This window comes from Pygocentrus nattereri, chromosome 2 (assembly GCF_015220715.1).
Source record: "Pygocentrus nattereri isolate fPygNat1 chromosome 2, fPygNat1.pri, whole genome shotgun sequence".
Taxonomy (NCBI): Eukaryota; Metazoa; Chordata; class Actinopteri; order Characiformes; family Serrasalmidae; genus Pygocentrus; species Pygocentrus nattereri.
Window position 1 is genome coordinate 53,416,321 of NC_051212.1, and position 14,041 is coordinate 53,430,361.

Sequence of the window (14,041 nt, forward strand, 5' to 3'; positions counted from 1 at the left end):
TGTTCTGAGGAGTTTTCTCTGAGTTTTTCGAGGGAATGCTTAGAGCTTGATATGATTGGCTGCCTGTCATTACATATAATAGTAAACCCACCTTATTGAAATCTTCACTGCTGTTGATACTCAGACTTACGACGTTCAACTATCCGGACCGGAGTGCTGTGTGGAGTTCACTGACTCAGAGGTGACCTCAGGCCAGGAAGAACGAGAATGAATCCCATTGTTCGGCGTTCCTCACTGTGTAAAGCAATACTGAAGTGCCGTAGACGTGCGTCTGTGAACTTGCCGTTCTTCAGGTTAACAGGTTCAGTAGTTGGGTTAAGTTCTAACACTATGATGAGTTAAACTCTCACACTCAGTGACGGGATGGACGCCGCGTCTTGTGCTGAAGGATAACTGACGAGTGCTGATCCGTGTAGAGCTGTCATGATCTTGGCATTTAAGCTGATGGTTAATTGTCACAGAAATAATTGTGGCTGATGATTTTAATTAATTATTTATTTTTTTGCTTCATTGTACTCAACTATTAAAGTACAACAGATTAGCTATCTTACTTCCATGCTACACACTTACACTTGGTTCTTCAAGGGTTCTTCAGTAAAGAAATTGGTTCTGTAGAACTACGGAGCCCCGCTGGTGACATCCTGTAAGAAATTAATGTTCTGTGCAGGTACATTTCTCGGACACCAAGGTACAAACAGTGTAGATGTTCCCTCAAAGGTTCTACAGAGGTTTTAAGGTCTGATTGAGAACCTTAAATCAGTTCCTCCAGGTGAAAAGTTGGTATTTGTACCTTTTCATAGCCGAATGTTTTATAACAGAGCAGTAGAATAAAAGCCAGGAGGCGAGGCGGGGCGGGGTGTGTGGAGTCGGCACAGCTTAGAACATATAATTTCAGTGGATTATGGTTCAGTTATGTTCCCTGAACCTTGAGGGTTCCACCCTAGTGACGAGACTGACCGTTTACTACCTTTTTTCTGAGAGTCAATAAATATAAATAAAGCGCAGCCACGACTTGGTAAGGTATGATCTCGTTCCCACGACTTAAGGATGTCACCAGCAGGGCTCGGTAATTAACCCTCAACAAACCCTTTGCATGATTGAAAGGTTCATTGCGTTGTAAAAGGGTTCTTCAGATTAATGGAGAATGTGCTGCAGATGCTTATATATAGCACCTTTTTGAAAAGGGTTTTATATAGCACCAAAAAGGGTTCTCCTATTGTTACAAGCTTGACATCGTAACCATAGTAGAACCCTTTTTGGTGCCATGTAGGGCCCTTTTCAAAAAGGTGCTGTATATATGAAACCATATACAGCACAGTTGCCATCAATTTCATGATACAAAGAACCGTTTAATCATGTTCTTTGAGTATTAAGAAGTATATGTTTACTCAGTCATTGCAATCATCTCAAACAATTGCAATTAGGCAATTTATTTTTATATATATATATATATATATATATATATATATATATATATATATATATATATATATATATATATATATATATATATATATGTATATATATAGTGACAGGCCCAGGTCTGTAAATGCACTGGTTTGCAGATGGCCCAGAATTCCTGGCTTTGGGATTGGCTTGTCATTTTTGCAGTGCAGTTGTTTGAGGACTTTATACGCAAGGCAACAGCGCCCTCTTGTGGACATTTCTGCCTCTAACTCGTGCTTTATCACTCACTCAGAGGCTGACTAATAGCTGGTTAATGAGCTGTTTATTTTTACGTCCTTTTGACGTGGACTCATGCCCAAGACTGCAGTTGCAAATTCTCGACACAAGAGGGCGTCAGCCTTCTCTACAAGGCTCTGATGATGACTCCTCTCTGCGTTCTTTTCTATGAACAAGCTTTGGCTTAATCCTGTAATTAACCTAAAAGGCTCTGTGTGCTCGTTCGCCTTCTGTTCCTGGGTTTAAACCCTGCCTTCAGTGTATTGTTCTCGTTCTTTTATGCTCCTGAGTGATTAATCTTCCAGGATCTGGGCTTTTATTTAACACCTTACTTTGTCTTTCCCACAGACATGCACACAAATAGGGCCCTGGGCTTTAAGGACAGCTGTAGGAAACGTGTATGCCGTCTCGGCAGATACCCCACAAAGTTGGGAGCGTGAAATTGTCCAAAATCTCTTGGTGCTGAAGCTTTAAGAGTTCCTTTCACTGGAACTAAGGGGCCGAGCACAACTCCTGAAAAACACCCCCACACCATGATCCCCCCTCCACCAAACTTTACACTTGACACAGTGCAGTCAGACAAGTACCGTCTCCTGGCAACCGCCAAACCCAGACTCGTCCATCGGATTTCCAGACGGAGAAGCGTGATTGGTCACTCCAGAGAACTCGTCTCCACTGCTCTAGAGTCCAGTGGTGGCGCTTTACACCACTGCACTCCACGCTTTGCACTGCGCTTGGTGATGTAAGGCTTGGATGCAGCTGCTCGGCCATGGAAACCCATTCCATGAAGCTCTCTACGCTGTTCTTGAGCTGATCTGAAGGCCACATGAAGTTTGGAGGTCTGTAGTGATTGACTCTGCAGAAAGTCGGTGACCTCTGCGCACTATGCCCCTCAGCATCCGCTGACCGCTCTGTCATTTTACGTGGCCGACCACTTCGTGGCTGAGTTGCTGTCGTTCCCAATCGCTTCCACTTTGTTATAATCCCACTGACAGTTTGGCAATATAATGTAAGTTTAGCATAGATGCCCATTGAACCTACAAAGGAATAACAAATGAGTGCAAATGTGAAGAAGGCTGAAGTGCACCACTCGTGATGAGGGCCTCTTAATAGCAGAAATGCAGGATATCAGGATAAACATCTGACTGAATAATACAGAAGGGCCTATTTCCTACAGCAGTGGTTTTCAACCCCTTTGTAGCCTTTTAAAATGATTTTAAACAATATGTATAATTCAGCTGAATGTTATTTTAAATATTACTAGTTATTTGCAAAAATACACCATATTTAAGTGGACTCGGACAAAGATGGTGCTTCAAAGGTTCTTTCATGAACAATCAAAGAACTCCTTTCAGATTGATGGAGAATGTGCTGTAGATGGTTCTATAGAGAACCCTTTTGAAAAGTCACCTATTTAGCACCCAGCAGGCGTCTACTATTGTTACGGTGTTAAGCTTTGGTTAAATGTGTACATACTAAATATATTAAAAATTGAATTAAGTAATTTTACTTTACATGGCTTTCAGATTCATTGAGTGTTGTATATGGTTTTCTCTGGAGCTCATTTGAACAGGGTTCTGTTTAGCCACAAAAGGCCATATACCAATAAAAAAAACGTGTAACTGTATCAGAACCATTTTTGGTGCTGTATAGAACCCCTTTTTAAAAATGTTCTACATAGAAACCATTGGTTTTTACTAAAGAACTATTGAAGAACCACATTTTTTTGCACAGAAATAAATATTACCTCTGTTTACTTTTGATCCAGGTGAATTTGTTCCGCGGTTCCCATATTGGCGCGTCCCTAAGGTTTTACATTCGTTTTTTAACGTATTGTTAACTGGTTTGTAAAAAAGTTTAAGAAACAGTTTCTGTCTAGTTACATTTACAAAGTTTAGTCAAGCTGTTTGGTTTTATCTCAAGAGAAGAACGTGGAGCAAAACAGTCCAGTCAAAACAAGGAGTGTCAGGATTGTACGACTAACATCACGTACCTGCTCCCAGGAAGCGTGAACTCATTAACTTTATTAATGCAAACTTAAATATCATCTGACACACTTGTATATTTTGGAAAACATTTGCAAATTATCCTCTAGTGCTAACTTGAATGCTTTCTTTCATTTCAGGTGGTCAGTGTCTTCCACTTCCCTGATTTCTGGCCAGGAAAAAAAAAATAGAAACAATTCAAGTGTCTGTCTGCCAGGACCTAAATGGCCTCATTTGTCTCAGTGCTACCTCAGATTCTGCTCACGTTTGGGTGCTTGGAGAGTAGGAGACGTTAAACGGTCGAAGTGTCTGAATGTTCTGCTGTTGGCCGGTTTAAAGAGCAGGCAGGGCTGCAATGGTGTCAGAGTGGCTGGCAGAGGTTCCAGTTTTGGTATGGCAGGAAGTCTTATAAACATGAAATAAATCCGGTACTCCATAAATCTCAGCAGTCCAGACAAATCCACTGTGCATTTAGCTGAGTGCCTTCCTGCTGCTGGTTGTTCTCTCCCTGATCCACAGTCTCTGAGCTGGATAATTGATTTGACTGACACTGAACATAGAATTCCCTTGTGAGGGGAGGAAAGCAAGCTGCTAATTTAACATTGCATTTGACCTTAATGTACTTTCTGTCTATTTGTCTGGCGCTCTATCTGTCTCTCTCTCCTTTTTGATCCATCAGTCTATCAGTTTGCACTGTGTGGCCAAATGTGCGTGTTTATTACTGTGGTGTGTAAAATACACAGCCTTGTAATCTCCATTGACAAACACTGGTTGTAGACTGGGTCGTACTGAAGAGCTTTAAATGTGGCACTGTGGTCGCCCTCCGTTTGTGAAATACACTCACTTGCCACTTTATTAGGTACATATTAGGTATTGCTGGTAAAAGGCTGGACCCCCTTTTGCCTTTAGAACTGCCTTAATTCTTCATGGCACATGTTCAACAAGGTGTTGGAAACGTTCCTCAGAGATTCTGGTTGGTTATTTGAGTTCCTGTTGTCTTTCTATCATCTGGAACCATCTGCCCATTCTCCTCTGACCTCTCACATCAACAAGGCATTTTCGTCCACACAACTGACCGCTCACTGGATATTTCCTCTTTTTCGGACCGTTCTCTGTAAACCCTAGAGATGGTTGTGCGTGAAAATCCCAGTAGATCAGCAGTTTCTGAAATACTCAGACCAGCCCGTCTGGCACCAACAACCACGCCACGTTCAAAGCCCCTTAAATCCCCTTTCTTCCCCGTTCTGATGCTCGGTCTGCACTTCAGCAAGTCGTCTTGACCACCTCTACACGCCTAAATGCACTGAGTTGTGGCCGTGTGATTGGCTGATTAGCTATTTGTGTTAACAAGCAACTGAACAGTGGCCAGTGAGTGTATCTGTCCTCCTACATCTGGTCAACTCTAAGTGCTATTATTGTGGATTGGAAGTGTCTATAAGTACCAGCAGCTCAACAGTGAAGCAGTAGACTATGCATACTCGGAGAGTTCGACTGCTACGTACTGAAGCTCGTAGCTCGTAAATATCGCCCATCCTCTGCTGCATCGTTCCCAACAGAGTTCCAAACTGCCTCTGGAAGCGATTTTAATGCAAGAATTGTATGTTGGGAGCTTCATAAAATAAATTTCCATGGCTGGGCACAAGGCTAAGATCACTATGTGCAATGCCAAGCATCGGCTGGAGCCAAGTGAAGAACAGGAATCAGGAACTGTGGAGGCAAATTCCCACAGATATCCTCCAAAAGCTTGTAAAAAGCATTCCCAGAAGAGTGAAGGCTGCTATAGCTGCAAAGGAGGGCGTGGGTGACTCCACATTAATGCCCATGGTTTTGGAACGGGATGTCCAATAAGCTCATGTAGGTGTAATGGTCAGGTGCCCGCGTACTTTTGGCCATATAGTCTATCCATCCATAGAATTTGTAGCACTGCCATATGTATATTCAGTGCTCAGTGATTGTAATTCTAGCATCCTACTGGCCAAAGCAGGAAAAACAGAAGGTTGCTGGGAGATTTCCATGTTTTTTTTCCTCTCTGTTACTCATTCTTCCGCTTTTAATGAATGTCAGTGCAAAACCTAGAAAAATATTTAATTAACAGTGTTTTTTGTGTAGCCCGAGGACTAGGACTTGGCCCGGCTGCCAAACTGGCTCTGCTTATCCTCTACCTTTTAGCCCTGTATGAAATTTGACATGTTTTCTATTTAAATTCTAATATAATTTGCAGAATTAAATAAGGACCACACATGTCTCTGCTGGTCAGTTATATTTTAGATACAGTTTGATTTTTCTTTTCTGAATTCTGTTTTTATATCTGGCTTATTTATTTTTTTTTGTGATCACTGCCCTGTTTTTCACAGCTGGAGTCATTGAGATCTGGGCTCTTGGTGACACTTTACCATTTTCTGTTGCCAGGGCGACCGCGAAACAGGCTAGAACCCATGGACACAATCTTTGTGAAGCAGGTGAAGGAGGGAGGACCTGCCCATGGTGCCGGACTCTGCACAGGTGCCGTTTGACTTCGTTAAGACGTGAAACGTTGCATTTATTGATGCCCTTTAAATTGACTGGAAAACCTTCTGCTTTGTCTGTAGGAGATCGTATAGTGAAGGTGAATGGCGAGAGCATTATTGGGAAGACCTATTCCCAGGTCATTGCACTGATCCAGAACAGGTGAGAAGTCTGCCCCCCCCCCCCCCTTCACTTCACAACCAGTGTTGGCTTTGATGAAAACAGAATGACCCTAGACTTGTTAAGTCTACAGGTGGCCCTGTACCTGGTGACGGGTAGCTGAGTTACCATGGTAACGACCTCCAGAGACAGTAAAAACTGTCTGGTTTAAAAGTGCCAACCACTTGTTCAGTCACTTCATGTAAACCCATGAATTAATATGACTTTGGTGATGCAATATCTTGCATTAATACCAGATTTATTAAAGGTAGCATAGAGAAAGTTGTTCAGCCGTTGAGCTGCACTGGTCGAACGTGCTCTGTGCTGCAGGTGCGTAAAGCGATCGATGTTACTGTGTACGTTAGTACATTAGCTTCAGGTCTTAGCTGTTGTACAACCACAGCTTCGGACAATAAAGTTTAAGTGAAGCTTCTGTTCTTTAATACTAGATTAGTTACAGTTTCATGGCCAAACTAAAAATGTTCCACCCCAAACTGAAGATGTTCCACCCCAAATTTTACCAAGTTCTTTTTTTTTATTTGACAAGAATTAAGCTTCAGCTCATGGTATCATTTTCTTTGCTGCTGCATCCGCTTTAAAATGAATGGAAGAAAAAGTGGTGGTGGTGGTAGTAGTTTTAGTAGTAGTATTTTTAGTAGTAGTAGTAGTAGTAGTTTTAGTAGTAGTAGTTGTAGTTGTAGTAGTAGTTGTAGTAGTAGTAGTAGTTGTAGTAGTAGTTGTAGTAGTAGTAGTTGTAGTAGTAGTAGTAGTTTTAGTAGTTGTTGTAGTTGTAGTAGTAGTAGCAGTAGTAGTTGTAGTAGTAGTAGTTTTAGTAGTAGTTGTAGTAGTTGTAGTAGTAGTAGTAGTAGTAGTTTTAGTAGTAGTAGTAGTAGTTTTAGTAGTTGTAGTAGTAGTTTTAGTAGTAGTAGTAGTAGTTTTAGTAGTAGTAGTAGTAGTAGTAGTAGTAGTAGTAGTAGTAGTAGTAGTAGTAGTAGTAGTATTGTTAGTATTTCTAGAAGTACATCCACTGATGCCTATGGACACATCTCATCAGTTGAAGCTTAATCTTTGTCCCAAACCCAGTTTTACAGTCAACCCCAGTTATTTCCCACATGGTTATCTTGGTTAAGAGGGTTTTGTTTACTGACACAGACCTACAGGTCCGTGTCTTTGATCCTACAGGTCCGTGTCTTTGATCCTACAGGTCCGTGTCTTTGTTTCACCACCTAATAGGATCAATATAAAAGCTAAACTGCTTTCTTAATGTTTTTGTTCTTGGAGTTCAGTTCAGTGAAGCTTAGCGTGTTTATTTTTCTGAAATTCCTGGTGCCGGCGACGTTTTCGCATCGACGCTGAATATTTAGTGTTAGCATTGCTGTTCTTTTTCTTTGCCCTGGCTGTGAGTGAGGTTTGTCCATGCTTCTCTTCCAGTGAAACCTTTCTGGAGCTGTGTGTGATGCCAAAAGATGAAGACATCCTTCAACTGGTAAGGTTTTAAAAGTGCATTTTCTGTGATGATATTTCTCACTTTTAGTTCATTGAATAATTGTGTGCGATATGCAAGTTTTACATTTTCAGTCCATCATGTTTGTGTTTGCGTGTAGAAAAGGAGATATGAATCCTGACGTGATCCTGTCGATACAGAATGTAAATCAAATGTAAATGTTATTCACTGCACTTAGTAATGGTGTTTACATTTGAACATTTTCCCAAAACACGTTTTTTTAAAACTTTTTAAAAGGGTTAGCCTTGAACTCCTTGGAACCACCGGTGGTTCCAAACCGCACTTGGTCATGTTCTTCATAACGTTCATATTTCATAAGCTCCATTCAGAAGCTGGGCGTCGTATGAGGTTTAGTCCAGTCTAATAGACGGTGATGTCATTTTAAACCCTTATAATAAAAGAAGCTGAACTCCGTTTGTTTTTCTACTGAAAGTCGACCCGTGTTTCCATAATTTGCCTTATGATTTGTTCATGTAAATTCAGATGGACAAACCAAAATTTACCCTGGAGAATAAGGAGTTAAACCACCAAATGCATGGCTACTAAAAGAGAAAGATGAAAAGGTGTGTGTGTGGTGGGGGGGTGTGTGGGGCTGTGTGTGTGTGTGTGTGTGTGTGTGTGTGTGTGTGTGTGTGTGTGTGTATCGGGAACATCTTTTTCACTTTGATTGCAATTTATCTCTGAACTTAAATTGAAAACATGGTGATGAATGTACAGCACCTATAACATAGTACCGAAAGGTAAATGCAATGCATAGATAGCCATGCATCCTGCGAAGAGGTTGACATGCTGCTAAATGTAAAGCTCTACATAATAACGCACGTTCTCTGATCAGTCATACTTGTCCGGGCTTCAGGAAGGCCTGTTCTATTTGTCGTCTCTGTTAACGGAGGAGCTGACCTGCTTCAGAAAGCGACTGATGCTCTCATCCCTCCCTCTCTTCACTGCTCTATCTGGGGCTGCTATCCAGGCCACTGCAGCCTGCTCCACTGCTGGAGCTCCAACTGCTGCGCCATCACAGCTGCCCTGAATAGCTCAGAGCTGGAGAGCAGGCAGCATTTCAGCCTCCTCCTCTCCCTCGCTCACTTTTACTCCGTCCATTTCACTAGAGTTGGTCTGTATCTGTGGGCCTGATGGTCTTCATGGCACTGAATCTTTGTACAGCTTATTTTGCTGGTGACCGCCTCTATGGCAGAAGCATACTTCAAGACATTATCACGACACATAGTATACATCCCTACGTTCAGTTTCTCTGAAATGTAATGCTTCAGATTAGACAACATAGAACAAATACTTATATAAAAATGGGTGGGTGGGTACAGCTGTAGTAGTATTTAACCTGAAGAGCAGCTTTCAGTTCAGACTCTTGATCCGTCACCGAGTACAGGGAGATTCACTCGAAAGAGGCCCCGAATGTTCTGTAATAACTCTCGCTCGGACGAAGTAATCTGAACCAAACAACGTGCAATGTGTTCCTCAGTATATGGAGCTTCGAATAAGCCCCTGCGTCGGAGCGACAAGGTAGGCGTCGAACAGCAGTTGCGACGTTTATCCACCGTTTGCAACTTCAGGGGTGCAGACCCCTGTACCTCTTCACTCAGTCACTCGACTTCTCATCAGGATGGTGGTGTACAGTATACAGTATGCTAGGACCGTGGCAGAAATGGAGTCCTTCTTCGGCAACAGGGAAATTTTAAAGGGGCTTTGGCCACCGCGGTCGCTGGATCTGACACCACTAGAATCCTTCCTTTAGGGTTTGCTCAAAGGAAAAGTATCGGAACAAGCCTCGCAATGTGGAAGGTTGGAAGGAAAAAAATCCAGTGTGAAATCGCCGCTATTCCCCCTCGATAAGCGCCACGTCGAAATGTGTGTGGCAGAAAACGGAGATCGCATCCAGCGTCACATGTAATGCAGTCGATTACACGTCAAGGTATGTAGTGTATTCTATTCTTTTGGTTCAGATTGCTTTATCCTAACGGGAATTACAGCAGAATATTCAGGGCCTCTTTCGAGCGAATCTCCATGTTTTGTTTTTTGCTTCATGTCAATGAGCGAAGCAGAACAGTTTTACCCAAGTAGGTCAGCCTGCTGCTCATAACTCATTATGAGGAGAACAGTGAAAGATATGAATCGACTCCAACGGCTAGTTAATAATATTCAATAATGAAATGTTCAAAAATGGTAAAGCCATTCGAACTGGCACGTTTATGAAACGACACCTTTCTTTTGGGAAATGTACGTTTGTTTATCAAGCTAAATGCTAGTTTGTCCCCAAGCCAGTTTCAGCTGCCAGTTCTGCACATCAGACTCCAAACCTAACTATTTGATTTAAAGCGGCAGATTCGACACCTTTCTGTTTGGTGGCAAATTGACCGCCTGGCTTCAATAAGAACATCATAGCCAACGTTGGTAACTTCGCTTTTTTAAACTTAATGTTATGCAGTGACTTTAAAACTCCAGCCTAAAATAGTTTTGCTTGAACAGGATTTCTTAAAGCGTTCTTTATCACATGGCCAACTTCACATTTGTGGGCATGGACAGGGCAATTTTTATGCTACATGAACATACTTACATTCAGGTAGATGTGGGAAGAGTAGAGCTGCAGGCGAGTATTTAGCCTGGAGAGACTTCACAGTAAAGAGGGATGTTCTCTGAAGCGTGATGGGAGCTTTCACGACACACTGTTAGTGTTGAAGCAGCAGCTGAGAGAGAGCGAGATGGCAGCTGATGCCTGGCACGGAGGCTTTTACCAGCCAGCTCTTCCCAGTCTCTTTTATCAGCCTCCCAGCTGATCTGGAATCAGTTCTTATGTGCACAGAATAGAAACGTACTTCCATGCTGGCTGAGTAAAACCGGGCATTACCATTAAAGAATGAACATCTCTCGTAGTTCTTTAAGGGTAGAGGATGAACTGGATTTCATCTGCATGTTTGTGAGGGAGTTTATGCGTCAGAGCAGATGGAGTTGGGGCTGAAAGATCAATCGTTTTATATCGAAATCGCAATAGCTGCAGTTTTTTTTTTTTATTATTAAAGCCTGCGATATCAGAAACATTGTTTTAAGAGTGGAAATTGAACCTAATAGCACAGTTTGTGAACTGCCTGCCAAAAAAACCAATCGGAGGCATCCACACCTCCATGTGTTGTGATAACACAACCACAACTTGCTGGCAGATTGGCTCTGTACATGCAGGGTTCCAGCCTCAAGCCTAAAAAGAACAGGCCAAAAAGAGGCCTGAACCCTATAAATTATAGATAATAATCGAAATTAAAATGTAGTCGCAGTGTTTGTCAGAAAAATCTCAATTAGACCTTATGCCCAAATCGTTCAACCCTAAGATGCGGTCTCACTGTGGTGAATTCTATTGACTGATAACTGACCACTATTATTAGGCAATTAATCTTTAACCAGCTAGCCTACAATCAAGAATGTGACCCATCAATATTGGGTTATTCCAGCTCTGGAATATGAATCTGAGCTTTGTTTTTTTAAGCCATTGTTCAATGCTGTAAAGTGTAAACACCTCGCCGTTAAGCTCCTTGTTTGAGAACAGCAAGTTGTGCAGAAAGTACTGAAACACTGAACAGCTGGACATTCAAAACTTTAGAGGAGGTCACATTAAGTTCACCTGTAAACGTTTGAGTGCATTTCACCCAGAAGCCAAACATCCCTGACTTTTTGTGAGTAGTGTGTGTGTCTGTACCACGAAGCCTTTCAGGTGCACAGACACAGACCGGGGTCAGTGGAGTGTTAGAAGTGCTGAAGGCCCAGAAAAGTCCATTGTAATGTTGTTTCTCATGATGTTGATGGTATGTTATGTTGCCTGCTGCTAGACTGAAGCGCAGACGTCCCTCTGAAACCCTGAAAGTAGGACTTCACTGTTCTAATTAACTCAGCTCGCCTTTATCAGGGCTGAGCTGTAGCATCGACCTACCAGAACAGCACAACCTTCCCAGATCAGAGTTGTGTAATGTATTCCCGTTGTTTCTGTATTGAATTAAACCTGATGTCCATCCTGAGCTGTGCTGGGGTGAAGAGTATATGTTCCCTTTTTATGGCTTGACCGATTTTGCGTAGTCAGGTTATCTGCTCTGTACAGGATACATGAGCGAAAACGGTCCTAAAGCAGCTGTAAAGGGCAAGCGCAGTGCTTTCAACAGCTTGTCTTGAGTCGACGTTGCTGAATGTCGCAGAAGCCTTTTAGCTGAACAGCTTGTGCCAGTGGAAAAATACCCGTGTGCAAAAGTTTGAGCACCCCCTGTTGAACTGCGTGTTGATTTTCTAAGGAAACGCAGGTTAACACTTACAAAGGGACTTAAATATGGCATTTGCTTTGCAAATGTGAGTTTAACATGCATCCAACAAGTTAACATGGTAAATTGTGCATTGATTGTGCTGAAGTGTGCGCTCTGTAGAGTGCGTGTTAACTTTATTTCACTTTCATTTCACAAAAACGTCATTTGGCAAGGGGGGCGCACCAACCGTACACGAGAAAGCAGCTGTAAAATTGACTTGCATAAGTAGTTTATAGTTATAGTTATTGATAATAACAATAGTGGCCTTGTTTTTATTAACCTCTGTACCCATCATCTTCAGAAGGACCTTCAGTCCTCAAACTGTCCTAACTTTACCTTCAGTGCTTTACTCATGTTTTAGCCCTTAACATTAACTTTTAATGCAAGCCATTTTCTGTTGAAGCACTTTATTTATTCTGTAGAGCGTCTGCTGGTCCTGTGAGGCCTGCAGAGCTGGTTAGAGTTGATGAACCCAGCATATCTGCGGTTACCTTTTCATACACCTTTTTAACGCTCCTCTTCATCTCGTGTTCCTCTTGATCAAGTTGCAATTCTATGTTACCCTCCGTCCTTACCCCACAGTTAAGTTGGAATTCTTTCACGTTTTAAACGACCCATATCCAAGAAGACCAAATCACTTTTCCTCACCAAGAATTTTATGTAGTACTTGAACATTTATTTATTTATTTATTTATCTATTTATTTATTTATTTATTTATTTACAATGTCGAAAATATACCATTCGCTCCCCAGTTTTTTCAGTCTAGATATGTCAGTAAACTGCAAAGAGGACCTGTTTTAAACTGGCTGCTGGTATGCATTTACATATATCCACACATTCAGCCCATAGCAGTTTAGCTCCGCCCATTATTGAGATTTTTAGGTTACAGACCTGGTTGCTATTAGCATTCGGTGCGGTGCGGGGTGTCCAATCAGAACAGAGCCTTTACATCTGTCTTTAAGGCACAGTAGCAGAACCACAGCCTTTTTATTTTTGAGGCATAACGAGATGTTAGAACATGAAGTGGTAATGAATTATGGATGTTCTTGGGGGGGAAAAAAAACTTGACAAATGTTGTAAATGGACCTGGGGGTGGGGGGGTGGGGGGGGGGTGGGGGGGTTGGGGGGGGGTGTGAACACAAGCCCATGTTTTGGTTGACATTCATTTAACACTTAACTAGTTGTGTAAAAAGCATTGCCAGCTGCTGCATCCTGGTGAGCTAAAGGGCCAGTTAGATTTGCTGGTAAGAGACTTAAATTCACGAATCTGGCGCGGAACAGAGTCCGAGTGTAGTCTTTGTAACGTAGATGTTCCAGTCGAACATCTGTTACCCAGCAAGAACAAAAGGCAGTACGTTGTGATTTAAGAGAGTATCACTATTTTGAGGATTCTTCGTGTGGTCGGGTAGCTTGTTGGACATTTTTGAGTGTGTGTGTGTATGTATGTGTGTATATATATATATATATATATATATATATATATATATATATATTTATATATATATATATATTTATATATATATATATATATATATATATATATATATATATATATAATGTAGTTACCTCCAACTTGTACACTGTGTTGGCGTGCTTTCTGACTGTTTGAATGTTGATGGCTTTATTTGGATGTTATTCTAAGTTTCACTATTTTATGAAGAGAATATTTTTCAGGTTTTCTCTGTATTAATAAAGGGCATTATATTTGTGTTTATTCATATTTGGATTTTTATGAGTAGCTGCATTTGCTTAGTTGGGCATCTCTATAACACTCTAACTAAAGTTTACTACTTTTAGGAATAACTGTTGCAGATATGCAAACTAGGCGAAATACTGGAGTCCAGTATTTGTTCCCACTGTCGTTTAACCTTAAGCGCTATAGCAAAGAGAAAAAGAGTTTGCAAGGCAC

The 14,041-nt window shown here is 41.6% G+C and overlaps 1 protein-coding gene across 7 annotated transcripts in view; it reads left to right on the forward strand.

Annotated features, from left to right (window-relative positions):
- Window positions 1-14,041, forward strand: part of arhgap21b (Rho GTPase activating protein 21b) — an 87,359-nt gene that overhangs the window by 38,805 nt on the left and 34,513 nt on the right. For all 7 annotated transcript variants that reach the window (XM_017703441.2, XM_017703444.2, XM_017703442.2 and 4 more), the window contains exons 5-7: window positions 6,078-6,170; window positions 6,257-6,335; window positions 7,764-7,818. In XM_017703441.2, the coding sequence (XP_017558930.1) occupies window positions 6,078-6,170; window positions 6,257-6,335; window positions 7,764-7,818 (227 nt within the window). The remainder of the gene's footprint in view (window positions 1-6,077; window positions 6,171-6,256; window positions 6,336-7,763; window positions 7,819-14,041) is intronic.